General features: G+C 39.5%; 1 protein-coding gene across 4 annotated transcripts in view; it reads left to right on the top strand.

The window, feature by feature from the left end:
* The window catches only part of SGCD (sarcoglycan delta), a 1,065,755-nt gene that overhangs the window by 660,279 nt on the left and 379,070 nt on the right, over positions 1-26,406 (top strand). For all 4 annotated transcript variants that reach the window (XM_037798832.1, XM_037798833.1, XM_037798831.1 and 1 more), the window contains one exon: positions 1,488-1,676. In XM_037798832.1, the coding sequence (XP_037654760.1) occupies positions 1,488-1,676 (189 nt within the window). The remainder of the gene's footprint in view (positions 1-1,487; positions 1,677-26,406) is intronic.

Below are 26,406 nucleotides of genomic sequence, written 5' to 3'. Positions count from 1 at the left end.
TTGAGGATATATTCGGAGAGATGGCTTATACCATTGTTAAAAGTATAGATTTCAATGACTACCTAAAAACCATAAAATAAACATATTCTGAACAATCTGGAAGATGACCTACTAACCAAGAATGTGATTTTGGGGCCCAGATTTTGGCTTGTCATTATGGTTACTTCGGTACCATATATTACTCATATAATTGCTATTGACTAATAAGAATATAATAAAATAAACAGAGGCAGCCCTTCTTCATAGGGAATGCAGTATGTCCACATGAGGGACAAGTGAAGTAAAAGTGCCAAAGTAAGTACATTAATCTGAGTAGAGACAAGCAGTCGGGGTTCAGTGTCTCACGTGGCTCCTGGCTAAGTAGGGATGCTGCACTCGGAGGATTCTTGACTAAAGCACTAGGTACCACATTCATGTCATTTAATTTTAGCAAGTGGTCATCCATTGTAGCACTCGGTTATTTTCCATTTTGAATGATAAGGATTTTGTAAACTCGTTTGTATTTAATTTTAAAATGTGTTTGAGTTGTAGAAGTGATAAGCTCACCTAGATTTCTGTTGGTACCTCATTAACAATGCTAGTATAGAAGTAATTTTTGTCCATACTGGGGGTTTGGGAAATCTTCCTTACTTTAAAGGGTTTGGTATATTACTTAAGATTGAGAAATATTTTCCTAACTTTGCTCACTTTACTATAATCAATGTTTAACTAGTTTATCCATCCCATTGGACTGCAAACTCCTGGAAGCTCTGTTCATGTCGCTCAACTCCTGTCCACCTTTGTATTAATTAAATACATGAGTCTATTGATAACAATTAGAATTTTCTAACACTCGCTAGGGCTAACTCAGAGGGTAGTGAGGTCTCTGCCAAGGAAGGTACTTAAACACAGCCTATCACTTGTTGCAGATTCTTGAGTCAGTTTAGGTTCAAGCCACATGTCCATCAGGATCCTTTTTAATTCTGAAATAGAAGGAAGATCAAAATTGTTTCTCATTGCCACTGCCTGTTAGGCAATATAGAATGATCACATTTGAGGTTTTTTTTTTACCCCCTCAATAAATTGTATGAACAGTATTATTATACCACCACATGAACTGCTGGGATGGATTTCTTTTCCCAGACCAATTCCAAATTTTACCTTCAGTCCTTTGATAGGTCTTTGAGTGCCTCCCTTAAAAAGATGTTGGAATTCTATGTGTCATTTGGAAAATGGCTTCCTAGGAGTCCCTTTCCTCCCATTAGCTGTGTGTGTTTGTGTGGATGTCTTAATACATATCATGAGGAATGGCTGCATAAAATGAGAGGGCTAAAGCAGGCATCCATAGGAACCACTTTTTTTCCAGAGGAAACAGATTTTTAGGAGGGTGGAAACGTACAGACAGTAGCCAGCCATATCTCTTTATCAGTTGATTTTTTCCTTTCTTTTTCTTTTTTTCCTCTTCTCAGCTGTTTAATATGAGTGCTTCTCTTTCTCGTTCATTTCAGATGCCTCAGGAACAGTACACACACCACCGGAGCGCCATGCCCGGCTCCGAGGGGCCACAGGTCTACAAAGTGGGGATTTACGGCTGGAGGAAGAGATGCCTGTATTTCTTTGTCCTACTCCTGATGATTTTAATCCTGGTGAACTTGGCCATGACCATCTGGATTCTCAAAGTCATGAACTTCACAATCGTAAGTGAAACAGGTTTCTTTTCACTCTCCTTGAGAAAAGTGAGGGAGGGATTGTGAAGCAAAAGGAAGGAAGGTGGGAAAGTGATGGGAATGGGTTTCAAGGTATCTGAAACTGGCATTCTGGCTAAAAAGCATTTCTTTTCAGATTAAATTTTGGGCTCAATTCCTATCTAATTTCAATTCTTCAGAGGCTGATAGTTAAATTTAGAGACATTTCCCTGCTTTGGGATCCTTTCCCTCCATTTTGAAAGCTGTGTTTCAGTGTCCTATAGCTTATAAGCACTTTGAGTAAATAGTGCAAGTAGAAATGTGTGATAAATTCAAAGTATTGTGCTTTCTCAAATTTTAGTAGTGACTGTGGGAGGTTTTTCTGAGGTAGATGGTTGAAACATTTAGGTAAAATTTGGCTTTGGGGACTGTCTAAGAATTTTAACTGTCCATTTATAGCTGGTAACCCATCTATGGTTAATTGAGAGCCACCTGAATTTTCAGGAGAACAATTCTCTTTGCCCCAGTGCTTGATTTAGATGGAAATGAGAGGAGGGTGACCATGCTGCAGTTTTTTCAAGAATTTGTGTTTACACTTCTTTCAAAAAATTCTTCCTATTGATGCTTAAGGGCCACTACAGACTGAGCATTTACTTGTTGATGTTCACATGAAAAGAAAATCTTGGCAAAATGACTTCTGGAATTATTCTGAGGCTTTCCCCTGAAGGTCCCTGGTCTACACTAGCAATATAAGCAATTTAACTTACTAATGAGGGGATAGTGAGCAGTCGTCTCCTGCCCTGAGAATACTTTCCTTCCTTCGTTTGATCTCAAAACTAAGTAATTAGGTTGGCAATAAATATAACTCCTATTTGATGAAAGAATGTGTGCATAAAAAATTAACAGGAAGATTTTAATGGGAAAAGCCCAAATACGGTAGTGGTTTTTTTGCTTTTTTTCTGAATTTAAAGTTCATATTTTATCCTTGACACCTAATTCCATAGTCACACTTTTATGCATTAGCTCTAGCAGTTTCTTTTGCTTGGGCAGCTTTTCTCCATTTTTCTCCCTGCTAAAACCCCTCCTCAGTGTTCTTGTTGTTCCCCATATGTGTCTATTGTTACACTTATCACTCCAGATGATAATTTTTACGTGTGTTTCCCAGACAGACTGAACTTTGAGAAGGGTAGGGATGACCCTTTCCTGTGTGTTTTTCTTTCATCGTTTGTGGTCTGTGCCTAGACATTAGTGGTATTTGACTTAATTAGAACTCTCAACCAAGATCAGAGATGCTGTTTCAGAATGCATCAGAATGGTTAAAGCTATGAAAGATCTAATAAAAAATTACCTTAATTTTTCAAATTATCACAGATTTCTACTCAATGAGAAAAATAAAGTCAACTCTCCCCAGTTTGGAAGATTCTGCAGGTCAGTTTCCTCAGGGTTAGTCCAAGATGATATGTTCTAGAATATTATAGCCCATTAGCTTTGGTTTCTGAACCAGACTCAAATGCTTTTTGAGCTTAGACTTACTTTATAGACAAGTAGAATTCAGAGTAGGGTTTCAAGCAGGGAATAGAGATGCAATCAGACTTGCATATCTGGAGAGATTGCCGGAGGGGAGGATGCAGAATGGGGGAGGGTAAATAGAATGGGGGAGGCAGGGGCTAGAAAAGTTTCTCTACAGGCTAAGGCTCTACAGGGCGTGCTGGCTCATTTGAGCATAAGCCCAAGTGACCACAATGGGCTTCTGTTGATGTGTATGAATGTTCTGTGATGTTCTTAATCTGTATATCAAAAACTTGTGTGGTAGAAAAGCTTTTGTATTTCAGTATTAAATAAGAGGAGTCTGAAGCCAGGGCAGTAGCAGAGAGAATAAAGACTCCAAAATCATTTAAAATGTGGTATTGACAGGACTTGCCTACTTATTAGATGTAGGGTTGAGAGATGGGAAGATATTCTGGAAGACTTCCAGTTTCTGGCTGGTGAGATGGTTGAATGGTGGGACCCCAAAACCAAGGAATTCATTGCCTACCCACCAGAACTTACCTAGAAGTTGTGTATCCCAATAACCCCTATTTGGGGCTATTTTTCTGGTTTTTAACTAGTCTGGCATGACTTTAACTTCAAGAATCTGAAAAATTTAGTGAGGAGAGGGTGGAGAATATGAGTGCAAATTTTGATAACTGTCATAGTATACAGATATAGCTTTTAGAGGATGTTTTTTCTGGCAAGCTTAGAAGGACGAATATGTAAAAGTATATATAAGTGTATATCAAGTGGTAGTCCACTTTTGTGTGTATGTGAGCCTGGGGAGCAATATGGCATAAGGTAATAATCTATATGAAATCAGCTATTTCCTGTAGTTAACTAAATTGATTGCCAAAGTTGAGAGTCCTTAAACCTTTATCAATCCCAATGCTTACTGAGGGGAGAATAATGTCATTATTAGCCGTAATTGGTACTTTATAACAGTGATGCTTTTAAGCAAATAGAGCCGAAGTGTTGGAAAATTGGTCTTGCCCTGCAACTTAAAAGCATATTTTTCCATCAATCACAGTCTAACACGTATTCTTTTAGAATTATAATTCTATCGCACAAATAATAATTTCCTGACATCGAAGATCTTGAAAAAGAATGAGGTATTAATCAACCAATGTTATATTGTAGAGCATGGGGTGAAATGGCAAAGGGAGAGTAAAGCAATCAGTGAAAGAACAGTTCAGGATTCTCTGCAGGGACTTAAAAATATTTTCAAAAGGAAAAAGTGACTTTCTATACTCGGATTTTTCAATAATTTGGAATGTGGGGAAAACTGGCACTATATTCAAACTCTCTGAGTCATCACTCAGATAAACCAAGATAATGATGTCATCTGAAAGTGTTTCTGAGGACTTGGCAATCTAGAATTCTACTTTGCTGTCAGACTTGTATTCTGTGCCATCTCTAAGGATGTGTGCCCAAAGATCCTTTCCAATACAGTGATCCGGACAAATACCCAACTAAGGTTTCTGTGTCCCAGATGTAAATCAAAAGAAAAATGATTTTTCTCTCTTCTGTTCTTAGCAGAATATTTTGGGGTTTATTACCAGAACAGGGAAGTGACTTTAGTCCCCAATTTTCTCCTGTGCATAGTTTACCTGGCTTTATGCTATAAACACCCATAAATCAAACTACCTTAGATTATTGCACACTGTTCTATATAAAGGAACTAATATTTATTAATTATCTACTCTGTGCTAGTCATTGTGTTTGTCACTTAAAATCTTAATCTCATTCAATTTTCAGAACAAGTTTACAAATTAGGCATTGTTGGGGAGTGAATCATGTCCCCCATGAAAGGCATGTTCAGGTCCCAACCCTGGGTTCTACAGGTGTGAACCCGTTTGTAAGTAGAACTCTGTGAGGTGCAGTCACTTGCCGAAGGTCACGCTATCCCCAGCCATGAAGGCAAGATGGGTACAGTGCACTGGCAGCAGAGCCCACGCTCTTCGTGAGCACGCTCTGCTGCCCATTTCCCAAGTGCTATTTTTCATGAAGACAAATTGAATTTGTTCAGTGCAATGTCCAAAACATGATTTATTTATCCTAAAATAAGATAACGATCCACTGAGGGTCAGAGGAAGGCATTCTAATACTTGTAAATTGGACACATTGTAAAACAGTAAAAGCCAAAGCGAATGGCCAGTGTGCTCCACAACTCAGGACGCTGGCACCTCATCCATTTGGGGAGGTTCAGAGAACTGCGACCCCAGTCAAACCGACTCAAAGAGAGGGAGTGAGGATACACAGGCTGCGGGAAGGGGAGAGGGCTCTCTTGGGGATCCACAGGTATGAATGGGACCCAGAATGCTGCCAGGAACTGAGGCCAATCTGGGGATGTCCTCCCTGTTCTTCTCTGGACCCCAGGGCATAGGTCTTGCCCTAGAAGAGTCATTTCTGTTGGCAGGCTAGGTCCCCTCTGCTGATGCTGTGTTACCACTGAACTTGTGTGTGCATTCATACTTTTAGCTACATCTGGCTATGACCTCCTCTATGTAATGATCTTTCCCCATCAGCTCCCACCCCTACCTGTCCCAGTCTCTTGGTATTACCCAGGTGAAATTCTAGAGAGGGTATGGCATTGGCCCAGCTGTTGTTGTGCTTAGCTTGCATGCCCATGTACAGCTAGATACCCAATCCCCTGTGGCTGCAGAGGGCAAAGGCACATGGCTGACAGAGTCCTGCTATTTGAATTTGAGTAGCTGCTCCAGGACTCCCCTCCCGTTGGAAAGGTCAGAATGCACTTAAAAATCTCATCCACCAGACCCACACATTTGATCTTCTGTAAACATTGGCTTTTTACTCTTTCACTTATTTCTCATGTATTCTCTGAAGTCCTCCCAGAACAAGCTGAACTACTTCCTCCTTTGCTTTTTCTGTACTAGGCAGTTGGAGGACATCCCTTACTGCATTTTTAAAAATTTCCCTCTCTGTCTTCCTGCTATACTGGGAGCACTGGGAAGACATAAACTTAACACTGTCCATTTGTTTGTCCCCAGTTCTAAGCACCTTGCGTAGCACATAGTAGAAACTGAGAATATGTTTACCGACTAAGTGAATAGGGAAAATTTTGAATAGGCAGTAGCTTTAAATTAACATGTATAAAGATAGGTTAAATAGAGCTTTATATGGCTTTTTCAAATGAAAAAGTGTTAGCTGATTTATTACAGTAGACAGATCGTAAGTGAGATGAGTGCTTAAATTTGATTATGAAACAGTATTTTTAATATAGATACTCCCTCTTATGTATCAACTGCCTGCTATATTTTAATTACATGAGAAGAGTAATAATGGAGTACAAAATAGATTAGATGTAGGAGATTGCATCCTAGTTAATATACAGATTTGCTCAGCAAATCAGAGAAAATGATATTATTGGTTTAGTTACACTTTTCATTTAACACTCCTAATATATTCTTTGTGCATGTTAGTGCAAATAACGGATTGACTTGTGGAGTTGGAGAAACTTCCTATATTGAGAATATCATGCTTCCATCTCTTAGTGCTTTGACACTTGTGGTCACTTTTAATCCATTATCTCAAATTTATCAACCTGAAAAATTGCCAAAATGTTTTTTTCATAGGTGGCAGGAAAATTGTAGATGCAAAAGGACAGGGATTCATTCTGTGCCATTGATCGACCACAGGGTATCGCTCTGTAATGCCCTCTTTGGTTTGAAGCTTGCTGCGTTTTATACCTTTGCAAGAGTCTTAATCATCAAGAATGATTTGGGGCAGTGTCATTACTGTAAAACGACATAAATCAGGCTTGCCATAAGTTTATACGCTGTATTGGGCATATTTGCTTCAATTCAATCAGTGTCTATTAAGCATACTGTCTGTGCAATGCACTATGCTTTGTGTGAACACTAAGGATTATAAGAAAAATTATACTGAACTCTAATAGATCATAATTTACTAGGAAAAAAGAACCCATGAGTAATTTCAACAGCTTCCAAAATGACATGTATTTTAAGAAAGCATGGAAGAAAAAATCAACTGAAGCTAGACAGCACTAGAAGCCATCTTGAATTGAATTTTAAAGAATGGAAAAGGCTTTTTTTTTGAGAGGTTTAAAGCAGAGAAATAATGATTAAAGCCAGAAGGCAGGTGAATTCAAACGTGATTGGGAAGCCTCAGACACTATAGTTCCAGCATTGAGAACTATTAGACTTCTAGAGAGGAAGGAAAAGTTGGAGTGGGCTGAGACTAGGAAAGTTGAACAGGATCTAAATTATGGATATTTGAGAGGTCAAACTGAGAAGCTTGAATTTCAGTTATAAACAAATTTCTGTATATCTTTATCCTATTATTTGGTTAATATTTATTTTCCTTTGCCATTTATTGATGCTTCATAGACTCAAAATGTATTTCATTGTGATTCTAAAGTTGAGAAAACAAGAACAATGTTAGAAAATCTGCCTGCAACTATATCTGTCTTCATATATCACACACAGCTGCTTGAACATGAAACTTTTAGTTCTTCTCAGTCATGAAGCTGTGAACTCTGATTGAATCTCAGCAATCAGAAGTTGTGACCACCTCCTGGGAATCTCTTCACTTTTACTGAGGCACTAAGCAATTGTAGGGGAGAAGTTCCAAATCCCACTGGATATGATTCCACAGAGAACTTGAGGGCCAGTCCTTCCATAGCATACAGGGGGTTTAAGATCATGCAAACTGTAGAAAGAAGCACAGTAAATTTGAGGAGGTTTGGGTTGGGACACCTAACAGGCATTACTTAGTACTTCTAGGCTGTGGTTGGCTCTGTGAATTTTCTGTTGAATTTTCGCTAATATTGAATTAAAATTTTAAAAAACTCAGTTCCTCTGTCGCACTAGCCACAGGACAAATGCTCGATGGCCACATGTGGCTAGTAGCTGCCGTATTGGGCAATGCAGATCTAGAACATTTTTATCACTGTAGAAGTTTCCGCTGTAGCACAGGTCTGGAATCTCACCTCTTAGTGTTCTGGTTTGCTAAAGCTGCCAGAATGCAATATACCGGAAATGGTTAGCTTTTACAATGGGGAGTTATTAGTTTACAAATTTACATTTCTAAGGCCATGAACATATCCCAATTAAGGCATCAACAAGATGATACTTTCTCTGAAGAAAGGCTATTGGCATCCAGGTTTCTTCCGTTGGATAGCAAGGCACATGGCCGGCATCTGCTGATCCATTGCTCCCAGGTTCCATTGCTTTCAGCTCCTGGTTCCAGTGGCCTCCTCTCTGAGCCTCCCTGGGTCCTCTCTTAGCATCTCTGGGGCCTTTCTCTCTAAGAACTCTTTCCAGGGGCTTTTTCTCTAAGCTCTCTCCAGACTTCTCTGGTTGTTTCTTTCTGAGCTCTCTTGGCTTTTTCTGCCTTTTATCCTCTCATAAAGGACTCCAGGAAAGGATTAAGACCATCTTAAATTGAGTGGGTCACATATCGACTGAAACAACCTAATCAAAAGATCCTACCCCAATAGATCTGCACCCACAGGAGTGGATTAAAAAAACATGGCCTTTTCTGGTGTTCATAACAGCTTCTAACCAGCACAGAGAGGACTTGGAGGGCATGCTAAGGGGCTGGGTAAGATCCTGAGAAAGTCCAACATTCCTCACCATTCAACAAGTTTTTCTTTTTCCTTTCTGTGTCCTCGGTGTTTTTCAAGATCTGGCAACATGGGTTTAGGTAGAAAAACAAGCCAACAAACTAAAAAGAGTTTACCAAAAAGTGGAGGTGAAGATATTTTCTCATATGCTAAACAGATGGCCAAAAATAATTATATTTATAGGTGCTCTGTGCCTTTTTGCTCTACTGCCATTCTCTGCCTCCTCTCCTCCTTGCAGTATTCCTACTTGGGAAGGTATTAAGACTATGATAGATTTTTTTGGTCTTATCTGAGAACCAAAATTGACCTTTGTTGGGCAAACAGCTGTATTAAGGAGGAGAGTCAGGGACTCTTTCTGGGACCTATTCTAGCTTTCTGTAAAATGTGCAGTTTGGACCAGCTGATACGTAATATCCTCCACAGCTCGAATAGTTTTTAGGTCTAATTACCATCTCCTCCCCTACTCCTTGACTCAGAATGAGAGAGAGAGAATCATTTCTACCTCTAGAAGTGTGTGTGTTTGTGTGTATGTGCATGTGAATGTGTGTGTTTGCTCTCACTATATTTTGTTAGACAATGGTCTTACACTAAAACTGAAAATATACTGAGTGTCCTTTTTTAGCTTTAATTCATTAAATTGTTTAATGGATGATTTTTCCGACTATTTATTGCTACATAGCAAACCACCAGAAAACTTAGTGTCTTACTACCTGGGTCACTTATTTTGCTCGTGACTCTGCAATTTGGGCAGGGCTCAGTGGGGATGGCTTGTCTCTGCTCCCTGACGTCTGATGCCTGAGCCGGGGAGACTCCAAGGCTGGGGATGACTCAGCATCTGGGGCCAGATTCATCTACAGGCATCTTTATCCCATGTGGGTGGTTTAAGCTGGCTGTCAACTGGGATGCCACCTGGCAGGGACATCAGGTGGCTGGACCATCTACCCATGGCTGCTCCACATGGTCTCTTCCTATAGGCTCATTAGGGCTTCCTTGCAGCATGGCAGATGGGTTTCAGAGTGAATGTTGCACTTAAACAAGGTGGAAGTGCAAGGCATTTTTATGACCTCAGAAGTCAGCGAGCATCACTTCTGCCATGTTTTAAAGGTCCAGGGAGACTTAAAGTTCTGCCTAATTCAAGAGAATGGCACACAGAGTCCACTTCTCTATGGGAGAGTGAGGAAGTTCTAGTAGAGTCTGTGTGATGGGAGATTGTCCTGAGTTGAATGGAGGCCCCCAAAGATATGCCCACATCCAATCTGCAAAACCTGTGAATGTTACCTTATTTGAAAAAGGGTCTTTGCAGAGGTATTAAGTTAAGGGTCTTGAGATGAGGAAATCAAACTGGCCCTAAATTCAGTGTCAGGTGTCCTTATAAGACTGAGACACAGGGAGATTTGATATAGACCAAAGAGGGGTAGAGACACTGGGCAGAGGCAGAAATGGGAGCCACCAGCCAAGGAATGCCACCAGAAGCTGAAGAGGGGAGGAACAGGCTCTCTCCAAGAGCCTCCAGGGGGAGTGCACCCACTGATGCCTCGATTTCAGACTTCTGGCCCAGAGAACTGGATGTTAATAAATGTCAGTTGCTTTAAGCCACCAAGTTGGTGGTAATTTGTTAACAGCAGACACAGGAAACTTACACAGAGATACTATTGTGGTCCTCTCTAGAAAATACAATCTGCCACGACAGTTACACAAACACTGCTACTATCACCCAAACACATGCCACTGCCATTTGCTGAGCACTTTGCAGGCACCGTCCAAGTTCCCACACGTGTTCTCTGCTCATACCTCACAGGACCCTGTGAGGTGGATGCCATTACCCCCACTTTACGGATGAGGAAACAAGCACACAGAGGTAGCGGGCTCAGTATATACCCAGGCATGTATAACTTCAAAGGTGAGACTTTTAACTATCTCCGGACATGCTGACTGACAAAAAATAAAGGAAAAGAAACCATGCCTCCTTTTTATGTGTCAGGACCAGTTATCTGTTTACTCTGCAGCTGTCAGGGACAGTGATGGTGAGTGTGTAGCTAGGAATAATGAGGAATGGGCATTTTAAAACTACTTCAATACTGGTTCAACCATTGACTACTCACACACTTTGATTCTGCTTAGATATGTGAAGGATCGGATTAACAGCATAACTAGCACCTGTGTTATAAGGTGCCTTGGCTGCTTTTTGCATTACTTTTCTTGCTTCACAAAAGCATATGTAAATAATCAAACTACTTGTTGCTTTGATAAATATGAAGTTAGTGAGTAGGAAAAAATTCCTCAGTACGAGGATAGCCTTTTTATTTATTTGAGAAACCTTCTAACTGGAATGCTTGTGTGGATAAAATTAGGCATTTTGGCTAGCCTTTGACTATCAGTCGGCTTTGTTAAATGGAGAACTTCTCAGCATCTCTTAATTTTGACTTGCTAATAGTAGATGTTCTGTGTTTATTGTCAAAAGGATAAATTAGTGGAATGTGCAGTAGTTTCAAGCCATTTTTCAGTGGAAAACAATAATGGAACAGTATAGCATTAATGCATGCTTATAAAGGAGCCCACTACCACTGGACTCTGTGATGTTGTTACCTCCACAGAAATCTAAAAATAAAAAACCCACAAAAACGTGATCATCACAATTGGGCATTATCAGAATTTTATTTCAACAGGTATTATTTTGGTGCCTGCTATATTCCAGGGGATACCATAGGAGAAGACAAGATAAAAAAGGAAGCAGGTCCTTAAAACCCCAAGATAGAGGAAAATAATCATTTCGGTCACTCAGCTACTTATTTAGTTACACCAACTCGGTATCACTCACAGTTGATTGCTCTGTAAGAAAGTGAATGCTTTTTAGTTCACCTGAGAATTATTTTTCTTTATTAGAGAAGGTGTGGGTTTACAGAAGAATCATGCATAAAATATAGGATTCCCACACACCACACCACCACCAACCCCCTACATTGGTGTGGAACATTTTTTACAAATTGATGATAGCACAATTTTAAATTGTACTATTAAAGTCCATGATTTAAATTAGGGTTCACTGTTTGTACACTGTAGTTCCATGGATTTTATTTTAATTTTTTAGTCTGTTACCATCTATATAATCTAACATTTCCCCCTTTTAATCAGGTTCAGATATGTATTTCAGTGCCATTAAATGCATTCACAACATTGTGCTACCATCACCTTTTACCAAAACATGTCCATCATTCCAAATAGGAGCACTGTACATTTTAAATCATAACTTCCCATTTCCTCTCCCCACCCCATTACCCAGTAACCTAAGTTCTAGATTCTGACTCTGAGTTCACTTATTCTAATTGTTTCAAGTCAGTGAGATCATAAAATATTTTTCCCTTTGTGTGTGGCTTATTTCATGCAACATGATGTCTTCCAGGTTCATCCATGTTGTTTCATATATCAGGACTTCATTCCTTCTTATGGCTGAATAATATTCCATTGTATGTATATATCACATTTTATTTATCTGTTCATTGGTTGACACTTGGGTTGCCCCCATCTTTTGGCAATAGTGATTAATGTCACCATGAACATCAGTGTGCAAATATCTGTTCAAGTCCCTGCTTTCAATTCTTTTGGATATATACCTAGTAGTGGGATTGCAGGGTCGTGTGGTAGTTCTATATTTAGCTTTCTGAGGAATTGCCAAACTGTTGTCCACAGCGGCTGCACCATTTTACTTTGCCACTAACAATGAGTGAATGTTCCTATTTCTTGAAATCGTCTCCAACATTTGTTATTTTCTGTATTTTTTAATAGCAGCCATTCTAATGGATGTGAAATGGTAATCTTATTGTGATTTTGATTTGCATTTCCCTGCTGGCTAATGATATTGAGCATCTTTTCATGTGCTTTCTGGCCATTTGTGTATCTTCTTTGTAGAGATGTCTATTCAAGTCTTTGCTCATTTTTTAATTCAGTTGTTTGTCTTTTCATTGTTAAGTTGAAGGATTTCTATATATATATTCTGGGTATTAAACCTTTATTGGATATGTAGTTTCCAAATATCTTCTCCCATTGTGTAGGTTATTATACTTTCATGATAAAGTCATTTGGGCACAAAAGTTTTTACTTTTGATGATGTCCCATTTTTTTTTTTTTTCCCTCTTTTGTTGCTTGTGCTTTGGGTGTAAAATGTAAGAGACCAGTGCCTAACATAAGATGCTGAAGATGCATCCCCACATTTTCTTCTAGGAGTTTGATAATTCTAGCTCATGTATGTAGGTCTTTGATCAATTTTGAGTAGATTTTTGTATATGTTGTGAGGAAGGAGATCCAGTTTTCCCAGCACCATTGGTTGAAAAGACTGTTTTTTCCCAATTGATTAGTCTCTGCCCTGTTTTCAGAAAGCAGTTGGCAATAAATCTAAGGGTTTATTTCTGAATTCTCAAGTCAATCCATGGTCTATATGTATATCCTTGTGCCAGTACCATGATGTTTTGATTACTATGGCTTTGTAATAAGTTTTAAGTCCAGGAAGTGTGAGTCCTCCAACTTCATTCTTCTTTTTTAAGATGGCTTTAGCTATTCAGGGCCCCTTACCTTTCCATGTAAATTTGATGATTGGCTTTTCCGTTTCTGCAAAGAAAGCTGCTGGAATTTTGATTGGGATTGCATTGGATCTAAAATTGCTTTGGGTAGTATCAACATCTTAACGATATTTAGTCTTTGAATTCATGAAAATGGAATATCTTTCCATTTATTTAGGTCTTCTACGATTTCTTCTGGCAGTGTTTTATAGTATTCCAGGTGCAAGTCCTTTACATCCTTTGTTAGATTTATTCCTAGATATTTTGCTATTTTGAATGGAATTTTTTTCTTGATTTCTTCTTCCAATTGTTCATTGCTTTTGTATAGAAATTGTACTGATTTTTGGGGTGTTGAAAAGTACCCTGCCACTTTGCTGAATTCATTTATTATGTGTTAGGAGTTTTGTTGATTTTTTTTAGGGTTTTCTACATATAGGATCATATTATCTGTAAATAGGGACAGTTTTACTTCTTCCTTTCCAATTTGGATGCCTTTTTATTCTTTTTCTTGTCTAATTGCTCTGGCTAGAACTTCCCATACAACATTCAATAATGGTGGTGACAGCACACATACTTTTCTTGTTCCTGATCTTAGAGGGAAAGCTTTCAGTCTTTCACCATTAAGTAGAATGTTAACAGTGGGCTTGTCATATATGCCCTTTATCATGTTGAGGAAGTTTCCTTCTATTCCCATGTTCTAAGTGTTTTTAACATGAAGTGGTGCTGGATTTTGACAAATGCCTTTTCTGCATCACCCTAGAGTTTTAAGATATTCTCAGTTAAAACCTGAATTGCAATTCTTGGCAAGGAGATTTTCAGGATAGCAAGGGATAATTTGTGTCTTGTTCATTCACTAGTGGAGAGCCTGATGCATCTGATTCCTGTGGTTTTTCTTTATTTTTAATTTCCCAGTCCCAATCAGGTGAAAGATTCCTGCTTAAAATCCTTGCCTCCTTTATTCTATAATTACCATGGGTATGATCTGGCAAGAGTCAAATTAACAGATAAGAGTCATTCACTCAAGAAACATTTGTTAAACTACCCCAATGGGCCAGGCACTGTACTAGGTGCTGGAGGTTACAACAGTGAATGAGAGCAAAGGCCACCCCTGCCTCATAGGAGTTTGCTTTCCAGTAGGTGAGGCAGAAATTAATCACATGGATCAAATATATAAAAATAAAAATGCAGTTATGATAAGTGTATGCAGTAAGAATGTATGAAGGGGTGATTTGACATAATCAAAGAGGGGGCTTTCAAGACCAGATGATCACATCAATGTCAAAAGTTGCAAACTGGACAAAGGAAACAAAAGGAAAAAGGCGATGGTAATGTTGTATGTGAACCACTAAAAAATCTGATAGAGGCAGTTTCCTCTGGTGAGAAGAGTTAAATGGAGGTGGAGAGAAGGTATGTGAGAGAGTCCAGTGGAGGGTGACTTTCCCTCATTTCCCTGTGTGATTGAAAATTTTGCAATATAATACTTGTGGGATTCAAGAAAATTAATTTAAAAAGAAAATAAAAAGAAAAGAAATCATAAAATATGCATAACAGAAAGGAACACAGATCACAGTAGGAGCTTTCCTTAAGGGCTATTTGGTTACTTCTCATTGAAGGGACCTCACCTCTAAGGATACAGACAGACTGTGATTCTCCGCACTTAATACAGACACCTTCTGCCTTAGGCAAAGGATGCTTATTTGTAACAAGCCTTTTGTTTTCTCCATTGGCACAGCCTAGTATTTGGCATTTCACAGGTGCCTTGACCACAGAATTTGCAAAATAGATTATTGCGGTTAATAGGTTGGCATTTGTTGAGAGATTATTCTGTCCCAGGTCTGGTCGTGAGCACTTGACATGGTGTATACCGTTTAATCCTTCCAGCCTTAGGAGACGGATCCTCTAATTAGCTCCTTTTTGCAGATGAAGAAATTAAGGCTTAGAGGAGAAGTCAAGTCTCTTTCCCAAGGTCACAGTGAGTGACAGAACTGGGATATGAAGCCAGTTTGAACCCAGAATGCCTAATGCAGAGCCGCACACCCTCAAGGACAAACTGTAGTCTGAGAGGCCACTGCCTTTGCTCTCAGTCCCCATGCTGTAGCATTATTGAGATGGTTCAGTGAGTCAACAGCAGGGCACATGAGGAAGGCTGATGGCCTGCAGTCTCCCTAAGATGCGCTGATTCTAGAACCTTCTTAATGCCCACATAGTAGGATGAGTACTTCTTATTCCCAGCTGGTGCTGTGCCTCCCACACAGTGTCCTGAATAATTGTCTTCTCTTTGTTTTCTAATGGACCTCATTGATTCTCTTCTCGTACATTGGATGAATCACTTCTTGGTCTTAGAGAGGTTAAGATGCCTCACAACCAGCAGGCTGAATTATGCTGGAGGAGACCCCTCTGTCCAGATTGCCCAGCATCTTGGTTCATTTTCCACTGATCTCTCATTGTTAGAATTGTTCTGAAGCCATGGTGCCAACTGATGCTTTGGAAGGATCCTGATGTGTGAAAAAAAAAATGTGATCTTGGAGAGGGCAGTGCGTTTTAGCAGACTTTGGAGCAGACAGACTTGGTTCACACCTCAGCTCTGCAACTGAGGAGCTGTGTACTAGTAGGCAACTGGCTTAACTTTTGAGTCTCACTTTACTCATTTGTAGCAATGGATTGATAATACCTACTTTGCAAGGTGTGCTGAAGGTTAGAGTTAATGGCAGAGCAGATCGGTGTAGGCACTCTGTAAATGCTTGTTATTGTTAACTTGAATACTTGAAGAATTGTTTCACAAAGACGAAGGAGGATTCAGTTCTTGCTTTTAAAGGAATGACTAATAGAGTCTTAAAAGCATGTTTAACTCAGGTGTTGCTGAAAATCATCATTGCTATAAGAATTACAATCACTCAAATATTTTATATGTACACATTAATGCTGATTCAACTCAGAATTGTGAAATGGATTAAACTATAATGGATTAAACTGGGTGAGAAGCAAACTACTAAGTAAACAAAATAATTATTCATTGTGAAATACCCTCTGAAGGAAATGGATGTGATGATCCATAATTGGGCTGGGCTTGCTTTAGACCCAGGTCAGCATATGCCTCTTTGAGGTGGTGAATTGTAATTGAAGCCTGAAGGATTGAGACTGAGCCAGCCATGGGGGGAGCTGGGGGAGATACCAGGCAGAGGGAAAGGCTAGTTCAAAGGCTCTGATAGGGAAAAGGCTCGGAGAGGGCCATTACTGCGCAGTAGAAAAAAGATGAAGTTGCCATTCTGACAGTACCCACTGTGTGAACATACATCCTAGGAAGGAGGCAGTGGAAGGAATAATAGACACTTTCTCTGCTCCCTGCTCCCTGCTCTGCACTAGCTCATCCAAGAAGGGCCATTTGACCTCTAATAGCTTGTTCTTGGATTGTCCAATGGACTGCTTACACCAGGTTGTTTAAAAATAACCTGCACACTCTGACACACTGTGCCTCTGTAGCTGGTATACACAATGCCAGTAGTTCTATTTGCCAATGAAGACCGAGAGTCCAGATGCCCTAGAACAAGTGGTCATGGCAAGCCTCCAAGATGGCATCATTGTAGAAAGCCCTTCCAATAAGGGTGCATATGAGAGCAATTTATGAATACTAACAACTTTTGGTTTTTCTGAGAGTCCGTTGCTACCTTAAAGTATTGTAAATGGGCTCTCCTATCTAATAAGGGAATTATAGCAATCTATTAATTTCCATTTCTGATATTTGCATTTAATTAAGGGGTACTCATGAGAGAATGAAGGACAGAATAACCTCAAAATATGGCTTTACATCTTGGATAATTGACTATAATTTCTGTCTGCATCTTTCCCTGAATTGTTTATTTCCCCAGATCATTCCTAAAAACTATGATTTTTACCTCTTCTCTTAATAAATGAGCAGCAGTTTCTGACAAAAACTTACATGGTTGAGTTTTCGTAATAGTATTAGTCAAAACTCCAGATTGGTGATGTGTTTATGAAATTTATACAAGAGTAATTAATTTCAGTTAATTGCACAAATAGCTTTTCTATCCAAACAGCAACCTTTTCACTGCTGACCTCTAAACATCAGATTTCAGTTTATCTGCATTTTTAGCCTTCTCTGGTAAAGCTAAATCAATTCATATAATTCTAAAATTATTTATTACTCTTTCCTTTGATTTATGACTTTTTCATTGGAGCCAGTGATTACCTCTGCAACACGTTTCATGTTTTGAAAATACAATAAAAGCTTTATATTGGAATGTCATTGCTTTAGTTTTGATGGAAGCAAGAAATTTAGAAACATGATTTTGGTATATTCTCCTAAGTTCACTACTTCTCATAAAGTTACCTAGGCATTTGTAGTCTATTTGAATGACAGTTTAAATTATATTGATCAACTAAATGTCAAAAAGAATAGCTATTTTTAAAATATCCCGTTATTTCCAGGATTTCTGTCCCTGAGAAGAATAACTTTACTGTACACGGATACAGATTCTGTTGCTTCATTAGGTATTTCCTTAGCAGAGGTCTCTAGAAAGCCATTGTGCCAGTTTGAGTGTATTGTGTCCCCCAAATGCCATTATCTTTATAGTCTTGTGTGGGGCAGAAGTTTTGGTGTTGGTTAGATTTGCTTGGAGTGTGCCCCACCCAGCTGTGGGAGATAATTCTGATGAGATGTTCCCATGGAGGCGTGGCCCCGCCCATTCGGGGTGGGCCTTAATCAGTGGAGCTATATAAATGAGCTGACTTGGGGGGAAGAAAGAGAGTGCAGCTGGGAGTGATGTTTTGAAGAGGAGCAAGCTTGCTAGAGAGGAACGTCCTGGGAGAAAGCCGTTTTGAGGCCGGAGCTTTGGAGCAGACGCCGGCTGCCTTCCTAGCTAACAGAGGTTTTCCGGAGGCCATTGGCCATCCTCCGGTGAGGGTACCCGATTGCTGATGTGTTGCCTTGGACGCTTTGTGGCGTTAAGACTGTAACTGTGTAGCGAAATAAATCCCCGTTTTATAAAAGCCAATCCATCTCTGGTGTTTTGCATTCTGCAGCATTAGCAAACTAGAACAGCCATGTTTCAATCCTAAGGAATTATTCTTTTAAAACATGCCTCTGCATGAAGCTCCTCTTGCTTCAGGTGCTTACAGAAGACCAAGCTGTGTCTTTCCCAGGAGCATTGAGCAAAACTTACCACCTGTCTCTCGAGCCTGAATGGAATTGCGTGGCCATCTCTGAACCGATCACTGTGGCTGTGATGTGGTCATTGTCAATGGCTTGGATTGAGTCACAAGACCTGTGGGCTGTGCAGGGGAGGTATGGGCAGCAGAATGACAATAAGGGTGTATCTGAATGAAGGGGCAGGGTATATTGAGAAGGCAACCACAGATCCATCTCACAGAACTGAATTTACTGAGTTATGTGGGATTGTAATAGTAGAAGCCTGAGGAACTTTTGACTTTAGAGTGACTTTTGCTTTAAGTTGGTCAGTATATGTGAATTTGAATCTGAAATGTGTTCTTCCTTGCTATATTTCTCCAAGGTTCATTAACATCCACTGTTATAGAACCAATTCAAAAGGAACATGTTTTTGGTGCCCATCTTATTATTAGCTTCAGGGCTACATTTTTTTAAAATGTATAATGAAACCCATGGAATATTTAGAAAGTATGTGGTGCTTTGCAAAAGTAGCTTTGGGGGCTGCAAATGGCTTACAGTTGGAAGGAAAAGTGTCTGGTAGTTGCATGAATTGAAAAACCTTTGGTCCATCTCTAGGCTTCAGTTAGCTGTTAGCAGTTAAAAAGGAGAAATCCAGTATGTGCATGACTTTCAAAGGATCTGTAAAGGTTCAGTATCTTTTTAGTCTTGAACACAGCCCATAGGAAGGTCATTTTCCCCTTCTTTGTCTGAAGTCAGCCTCCCTTAACTTGGTGGGGATTTTGCTCATTTCAGAGGATAAGAAATGGAGACAAGCTGTTGTTAGTGACAGGACAGTGCTTCTAGACTAATGAGAGTCACTCCTCCTTTTATCTAAGGGTTGGTAAAGCAAAAGGACACACAGACGTGGTAGCTTTTTCTGAATAGCTGTTGTCACCATTTTCTCTCGAGAATAGTGTAGACCCTTATCCATATGAGAGTCAGGGCACCTGAGTTATGGTCTGGACTTTGCCCCTCCCTCTGGGTCCTTGAGCACATGGTTTGTTCCCCTGGGCATCATGGTATACATTGATGAAATGTAGAGTTGCAAAGGCATACAGAGCCAAGTTATCTTTCAGATAGCTTTTTATCTCTAAAGTTGTACGTGTCTGCAGTGGGGAGATGTAAAAAAGGGACCATGGGTTTAAAAATGGAATCTTTCTCAGCCCCTCTTTGCCCTCTACTAAAATGTCTAAGAAAAAACAGAGAATGAGAAATCATTCCATCATCAAAACCTAGGAATGGCAATTAATCTCTTGCCAAACTTTGGGAGGAATTTTTGTGAACCCTAAAGATTTAAGAAACTGCATTGTAAAATATAATTAAAGATACCATATGTTAAGCCATCAGAAATAGAGAATACCTCCTCTCACCAGGAATTCTTAGAAGATGCTTTATCTTTTGATTAACGATTTGTGCCACAGATGAAAAATCCAGTATTTGTACCAAATGGAAAGTGAGCACCCCCTCTTCTGTGTGGGTGCTGTGTTTGAGTCAGTCTGCTTTTCAGTTGAAATCCCCCTTAGAGGATAAGAATATTTATACATATACATATACGCACACACATACATATATACATACATATATGCATATGCACACTAATATATACATGCATTAATGAGAAGCTACAATCTCCAAAAAAAACTGAGCTAGGGATAAGATGGAGCTAGTTAATGGCACCTTGTAACTAGGGAGATATAGTTCCCATATATGAAACTCTAAACAAGGGAAGCTACAAGAAGACATGTATAGCCAATCATACTAGAAAATGTTGTTCTTCATGAATTTCATCTATTCAGAGTGTCAAAGATGAAACCTCCATGACACCAGGTGGAAACTTTAAGCTATGAATGTGAGAAGGGCATTCCGTTAGTGCCCTTATGGACAGAGTGTGGAACTGAGAGTAGCACCACCTCTAGATAGGTCTTTTTTCCTTGATCTACTGTATTAGTTGCTAATGCTGCCGTAACAAATTACTACTAGTCAGGTGGCTTAAAACAACAGAAATCAATTTTTTCATAGTTGTGGAAGCTAGAAGTCCAGAAATCAAGGTGTCAACAAGGCTATGCTCCATCTTAAGACTCTAGGAAAAATCCTTCCTTGTGTGTTCCTAGCTTCTAGAGGCAGCTCCCAGTAATGGCATTCTTCAGTTTATAGCTGTATGACTTTAATCTCAGCCTTTGTTTTGTTTTGCTAAAGCTGCTGAAATGCAATATACCAGAAATGGATTGGCTTTTACAGTGGAGATTTATTAACTTACAACTTACAGTTCTTAGGCTCTGAAATTGTCCAACTCAAGGCATCAACAGTACGATACCTGGACTCTGAAGACAGGCTCCTGGCATCCAACATACCTTTGTCTTGTGGGAATGCACATGGCTGGTGTCTACTGGTCCTTCTCTCCCTGGGTTCATTGCTTTCAGCTGCTTGCTTCAGGCTTCTTCTCTGTCTTGCATGGGTCCTCTCTGTCTTGCATGGGTCCTCTCTTAGCTTCTCTGGGACTTTTCTCTCAATTTCTCTGGGGGACTTTTTCCGCGAGCTTCTCTTAATTTCATCTCTTATAAAGGGCTCGAGTAAGGTGACTAAGACCCACGCTGGGGCAGGCCTCAACTGAAACAACCTAATCAAAAGTTCCTGCCCACGATAGATCTGCCCCCTTGGGAATGGATTGGAAGAGCATGGCCTTTTCTGGGGTACAGAACAGCCTCAAACTACCACAGCCTCCGCGATCACTTGGCCTCCTTCCCTGTACATCTGTATCTGTCCTTGTAGGGACACCAGATCTGCATTGGCTTAAGGCCCACCCTAATCCAGTGTGACCTCATCTTAACTAACTGTAGCAGCAAAGTCCCTGTTTCCAAATTCTGAAATTCTGGGTGGACATGAATTTTGGGGTGGACACTATTCAACCCACTATGTAAGGGTATTAGGAGTCTACAAAAAAATACTACAAAATAAGGAAGAGGAGGAAGAGTGTACTGCTGAGAATAATTTATTTCATAAGCCAGAAGAAAGATTTTTTAAAAATGAGGGGTGAGTGGGGGTTAGCAAGGAGGGAGCAGATAGGAGTCATTTCTCTGTGCAATAAGAATGGGAATCCATAAGGACTGATCAGGCAGAGATGAAAAGGTCATGGAATGAAGGGGGGTGGAGGGGTGAGATAGGGAACTAGTAAGATCATGGCAAAATTAAAATCCTCTTTGGAATAAGCAAGGAAAAGAATTCATATTGAAGAAAATTAAATCAACTGTGTGAAGAATAAAAATGAGGTGCTTTCCCAGAATCAATCAGGAAGAAGAGAAGTTATAAAGCAGAAGGAAATAAAGATGATCACACTGGAGGATAGAGAATGAGTTGTAGAAATTCCTAAGAATTATGGAAATTCCTGAGGAAATACCTAGAACTGGGACTATTGCATTAAACATTATAATCAGAAATCATTTTTCTGAGCTGGACATTAAGAATCAGATGAAATAAGTGAAAAGACAGCAATACCCAGACATGCCCTGGCAAAATATATGCTTCAAGCATCAGGGCAGAAATATCTGACAAACATACAAAAGGCATGCTGATCAAAGATTTCTCCATGATAGTAAAGCAAAAGAAAATGGAATATCTAGAAATTTGTGGATATAAAAGTGAATCTTAAGAATGTTATTGCTAGAGAAGTTGTTCATCTCACACAAAGAAAACTAAGCTTCCAAGACTCAAAAAACATACCTTCCACCTCCTTTGTTTGCTCCAGCCAACTGAAAACTAGTAAAAGTTAAGAACCCCCAAAATGGGAGGGTTCTGATATAAAATGACTGGTAGATAAGCTTTGGAACCATTTAAAGATGAAAAACTTCTGAACATTTTCTGTAAATTATGAAATTCAAGTTGAAAAGAAAAGATAGGTAGAAAATAATTTAAAAATCTGTGTCTAAAATGCCACAGAGACCAGGAAGGGGTAGAGAGGGAATTTGGGGAGGGAGCATGAAAATATAAATTTGTACACATTACATAGGAGCAATTCAAAAGCTACTGTTTCTGTCTTTATCTGGATGGTTAGTGAAATATGGATTGAAGAATATTTTTATTTTTATGACCGTATTTCTTCTAAAAGCAAAAAAAAAAAAATTGTAATTCAAAAACAAGAGACAGAAAGCACCAAACGGTCAAACAAGCATGAAGGTTATTCAGAGCAAGTTAAAAAGAAAATCTAATCATTTGTTAATTCTAATGTGGAAACAATCATGCATTTTCATGGCATATTTGGAGGAGAAAGGGACCTGTAGACAATCGAGTATGGAAGTTTCCCCTGGACTTGTGCTAGTCCGCAACCCTGCTGAAGTGTCCTGGTTACAACCAGGCAGATTTAACCCAGCCACGGCTGTGGCCCTGCCATCCTGATGACTCTGTCCTGTGTCCTTCCACTCTGCGGTGGTTGCTGTTGCAAATGAGCTGGTTTCTGGTGGAGCCAAACGGGCTTGGTGACACATAAGCATTGTGCTGGAGATAAAATGCATGATTTATCTGAGCTAAGTTTGACCTTCAGAATGCTGTGGAATCTGTGCCCTTATGTGGAAACCATTGTTTATAGTTGTTTGGCACTTGGAACACATATTTTTGTAAAGTGGGAAACTGCCCAGGCAGCACTAAGGCCCATTCCAGTCTTTACTGACCCTTCCTGACATTGAGGTTTTCCTTCACTGTCTTCAACATGTCGAGTCTGTAATGTATCCTTTAGCACTTAATTATATTTGTTATTCTGTCTTAACTGTTGAAATGCCTTTTCCAGGGAAAAGTTATTCTAAAGGGCAAGAAGAGAGGCTTCTTAAAATTTTACTCTTTTGGGGACTCTGTAGGTTCATTTTCAAAATAGTAATAACACTTTATATGCCTGAAGGTAGTGGGGGTAAATCAGATGATTTGCTGAAGTTCTTCTCAGCTCTGGTGCTTAATTGTGGGTGGGTTTAGGTTGTTAGTAGCAGATCATTAGCCTCTTCAGAGCAGAGGCCATTAATTAATGATATTTTTACCTATCTTCAGGTTTAGCACTGAATTACAAACATAATTGAACTCCATAGAGACTTAGGTTTGTGTCATTGTACTTCCTCATGTCACTTACGGATACAGGAGTAAATAAAAGAAGATAATGGGGGCTTTTGATTGAAAGTCAAGAGATCTCACTGCTGGGAAGATCTGTACCTAATGTGTGAAGACAATCCATTTCAAGTTCTCAGGGTTAAAGTTCCTCATATATGAAATCAATTGTTTAAGTTAGATCAGGGAATTATGGACTGTTATTTGGCTAAACTGGCTAGCAGAAATGTGTTATTAGCTCTCTATACTGTTTACAGTTTTTATTTTTAATTTTCTTGCCTTTAAAGGAAATGCATGTGCCCTGCATTTTAACACAGTCCTTGCCACTCCCGGTTGCATAATCCCAGTCCATATCATTCATTTATGTTTACATGATTAGCCCTTATAGGCATTTAATAGGAATTAAAAAGGGGGGGGGAGGTGATTAGATTTTCTGTTTCTAACATTACCTCTTCTATTCTGCCAACTCTGAGCACTCAGTATGCAGAGGTATTTTTAATAGAACTTTAGAGGTTAAAAGCCATTTGACTAATTAGAATGGAATGATGTGGGGAAAAGGATGTAAACCTAGGAAGACATGCCAGAGAAATTCCAAACGGGTTTTTGAATGGAAAGAGAAAAAGCTGTAGCAGTCTACATGTTTTCAGGTGCCTTCTCTTCACAGTCATTTTTTTGGCCTGAAATGCACCAAAATGGCCCTAATGGCCCCAGCCACAGGAGCTATTACAGATTATCTAATTTGGTTAAATTCTTTTCTGCTTTATATTGTTAATCATTCAACATGTCACTGCTCGAGTCTGGTGCTTTCTGAGGGAGCCTTCCTTAAAGGTCAGTCACTTTCAGAAATCAGTGTCCAATATTAAGTTTGCAGATCCTGTCTGGTGATCTTGAGATAATAGTTATTTGTTAGGCATGAGGCTTGGAAAACACAGCTCTTTGAAGGGAGACCCCTGGTTGGCAATGCCAAGGGGAGCAAAGAGACCAGTGCAAAACAGGATTGCTGGGAGTGTGGAGGCCAAAGATTGGAAGACAGATCTCCAGCAAGGGGATGCATATTGCTAATGAAGAGGGTGGAGAATTCCCTGTAGACTGATCACTGTTAAGAGCTTCATGTGCCTTGTCTCATTCCATGCTCACAAGAAGCCTAGGAAGTAAACACTGTTATGGCTAACTAATACATGAGGGAACCGAGGCTTGGAGAGGTGAGGTAGCCTTCCCGGGTAAGAGCTGTTTGAGAGTTTCACACTATTTCCTGAAGGGCATATTACTGTTCTCTGCACACTGGTGCCTGATGAATGATTTATGCGTTTTATTCATTTATTATGTTATGATGTCTGAAAATCAGTTTCCAGTAAATGTTGACATGAGAATCCTTTTGTCGCCTATTGAAATTGTCAGTATGAAACCTACAAGGCTAAAACATACACATTCCAAAAGGGAGTACATTGTGTGCATGGCACTTTTTTTTTTTTCTTTCTCTTTCTTATGGAGTTGTTAAAGAGAGATCATTTCATGACAGTGATAGGAAGAAAAAAAAGAACAGGTGGATTTTGTGAACCAACAGAAGTAGAGTGATGAATAAGTGGAATATTAATTGAGTCAGCAAAGCAGTGTGCATCTAAAAATAATTGACCTCTAATTTCTAAGATTCTGTAGGAGGCTGATAGAAGATTTATTGTTGCTTTTTTCCCATTTGCAAACCAGCAAGTAGATGATTCATATACTGGAGAAAAAATGTTTTATTATTGTTTGTTTTTTAACTGGCATGCAGTTACCAGCTTAGGTTTCTATTTTTACCTTATGCTAGTCCCGGAGCATGTCTTTTCCCCTTGTTTAGAAACCTGTGACTACAAATGTGTTGAATTCATTTTCTTACCTTTCTGCTAAATACAGAGAACAATGCCTATATTTTCATGCCTACGGATTATTTTAAGCAAGATTGAGAGCAATTCAAACAGGCGGTATCTGGTATTTGCATCATGCAAAGCCAGATATTTTTTTAACCCACTCTGAAAGGTGTCTATGTTTAAGAAAAAAAAAATATTGCAAATTCAAGGGTAAAATAATCTTTAATTAGGTTTTCTGTAGTAAGACAAATAGTTTTAGGATTTAAGTAAGGAATACTGTTCATTCCTTTCATGATAATTGCAAGGAGTGAAAGACAAAGGAGAAAGCCATAAGTCTAGGACAGGCATGACAAATATTGCAGGCTTTCCCTTAGATGCCATGTCTAACCACGATGAGTGCCACAAGAAGAAGAGAGAGGATCAGAAATCTGCTAGCCCTGGTCTTGAGGTTGTTCCTTTAGAAAAGTGGGGAGATGAGCCTGGAAACAGAATATGAGTCTCCAGGTTGATCTCTAACCAACAGCCTCAAGAACTCAAAGTTTGCAATAGAGACTGTGAGTCAGTATTTTGTCTCTGATAGCACAGAGGAATTACTTTTTTGTTTAAAATTTTTCTTCCCTTGTTTTCCCGTTCCTCCTTCATTTTCACAGCCACCACTATAAGTCTGGCCCTCCTACTAGCAGATGATTCCCACTTGCTCCTTGCCCAACTAATCCTTTCTAAATGCTGCTCTCAGGTGACACTCTCCTCCTCAATGGTCAGTTCCCAATTGCCAACTGAATAAAGACAAAATTCCTCTGCCCAACTCGGAAGCCTCTCTAATCAAGCTGCCCTCCAACTGTGTGCTGGGCTTTTCATTCTCCAATCAATGTTCCCCCGTTCCACTTAGGGAGATGTGTTCACTGTCCCATAAGTGCACTCCTGTGCAGAGCTCTTT

This window comes from Choloepus didactylus, chromosome 11 (genome assembly GCF_015220235.1).
Source record: "Choloepus didactylus isolate mChoDid1 chromosome 11, mChoDid1.pri, whole genome shotgun sequence".
Classification (NCBI taxonomy): domain Eukaryota; kingdom Metazoa; phylum Chordata; class Mammalia; order Pilosa; family Megalonychidae; genus Choloepus; species Choloepus didactylus.
This window is presented reverse-complemented; position numbering and strand designations above follow the sequence as displayed.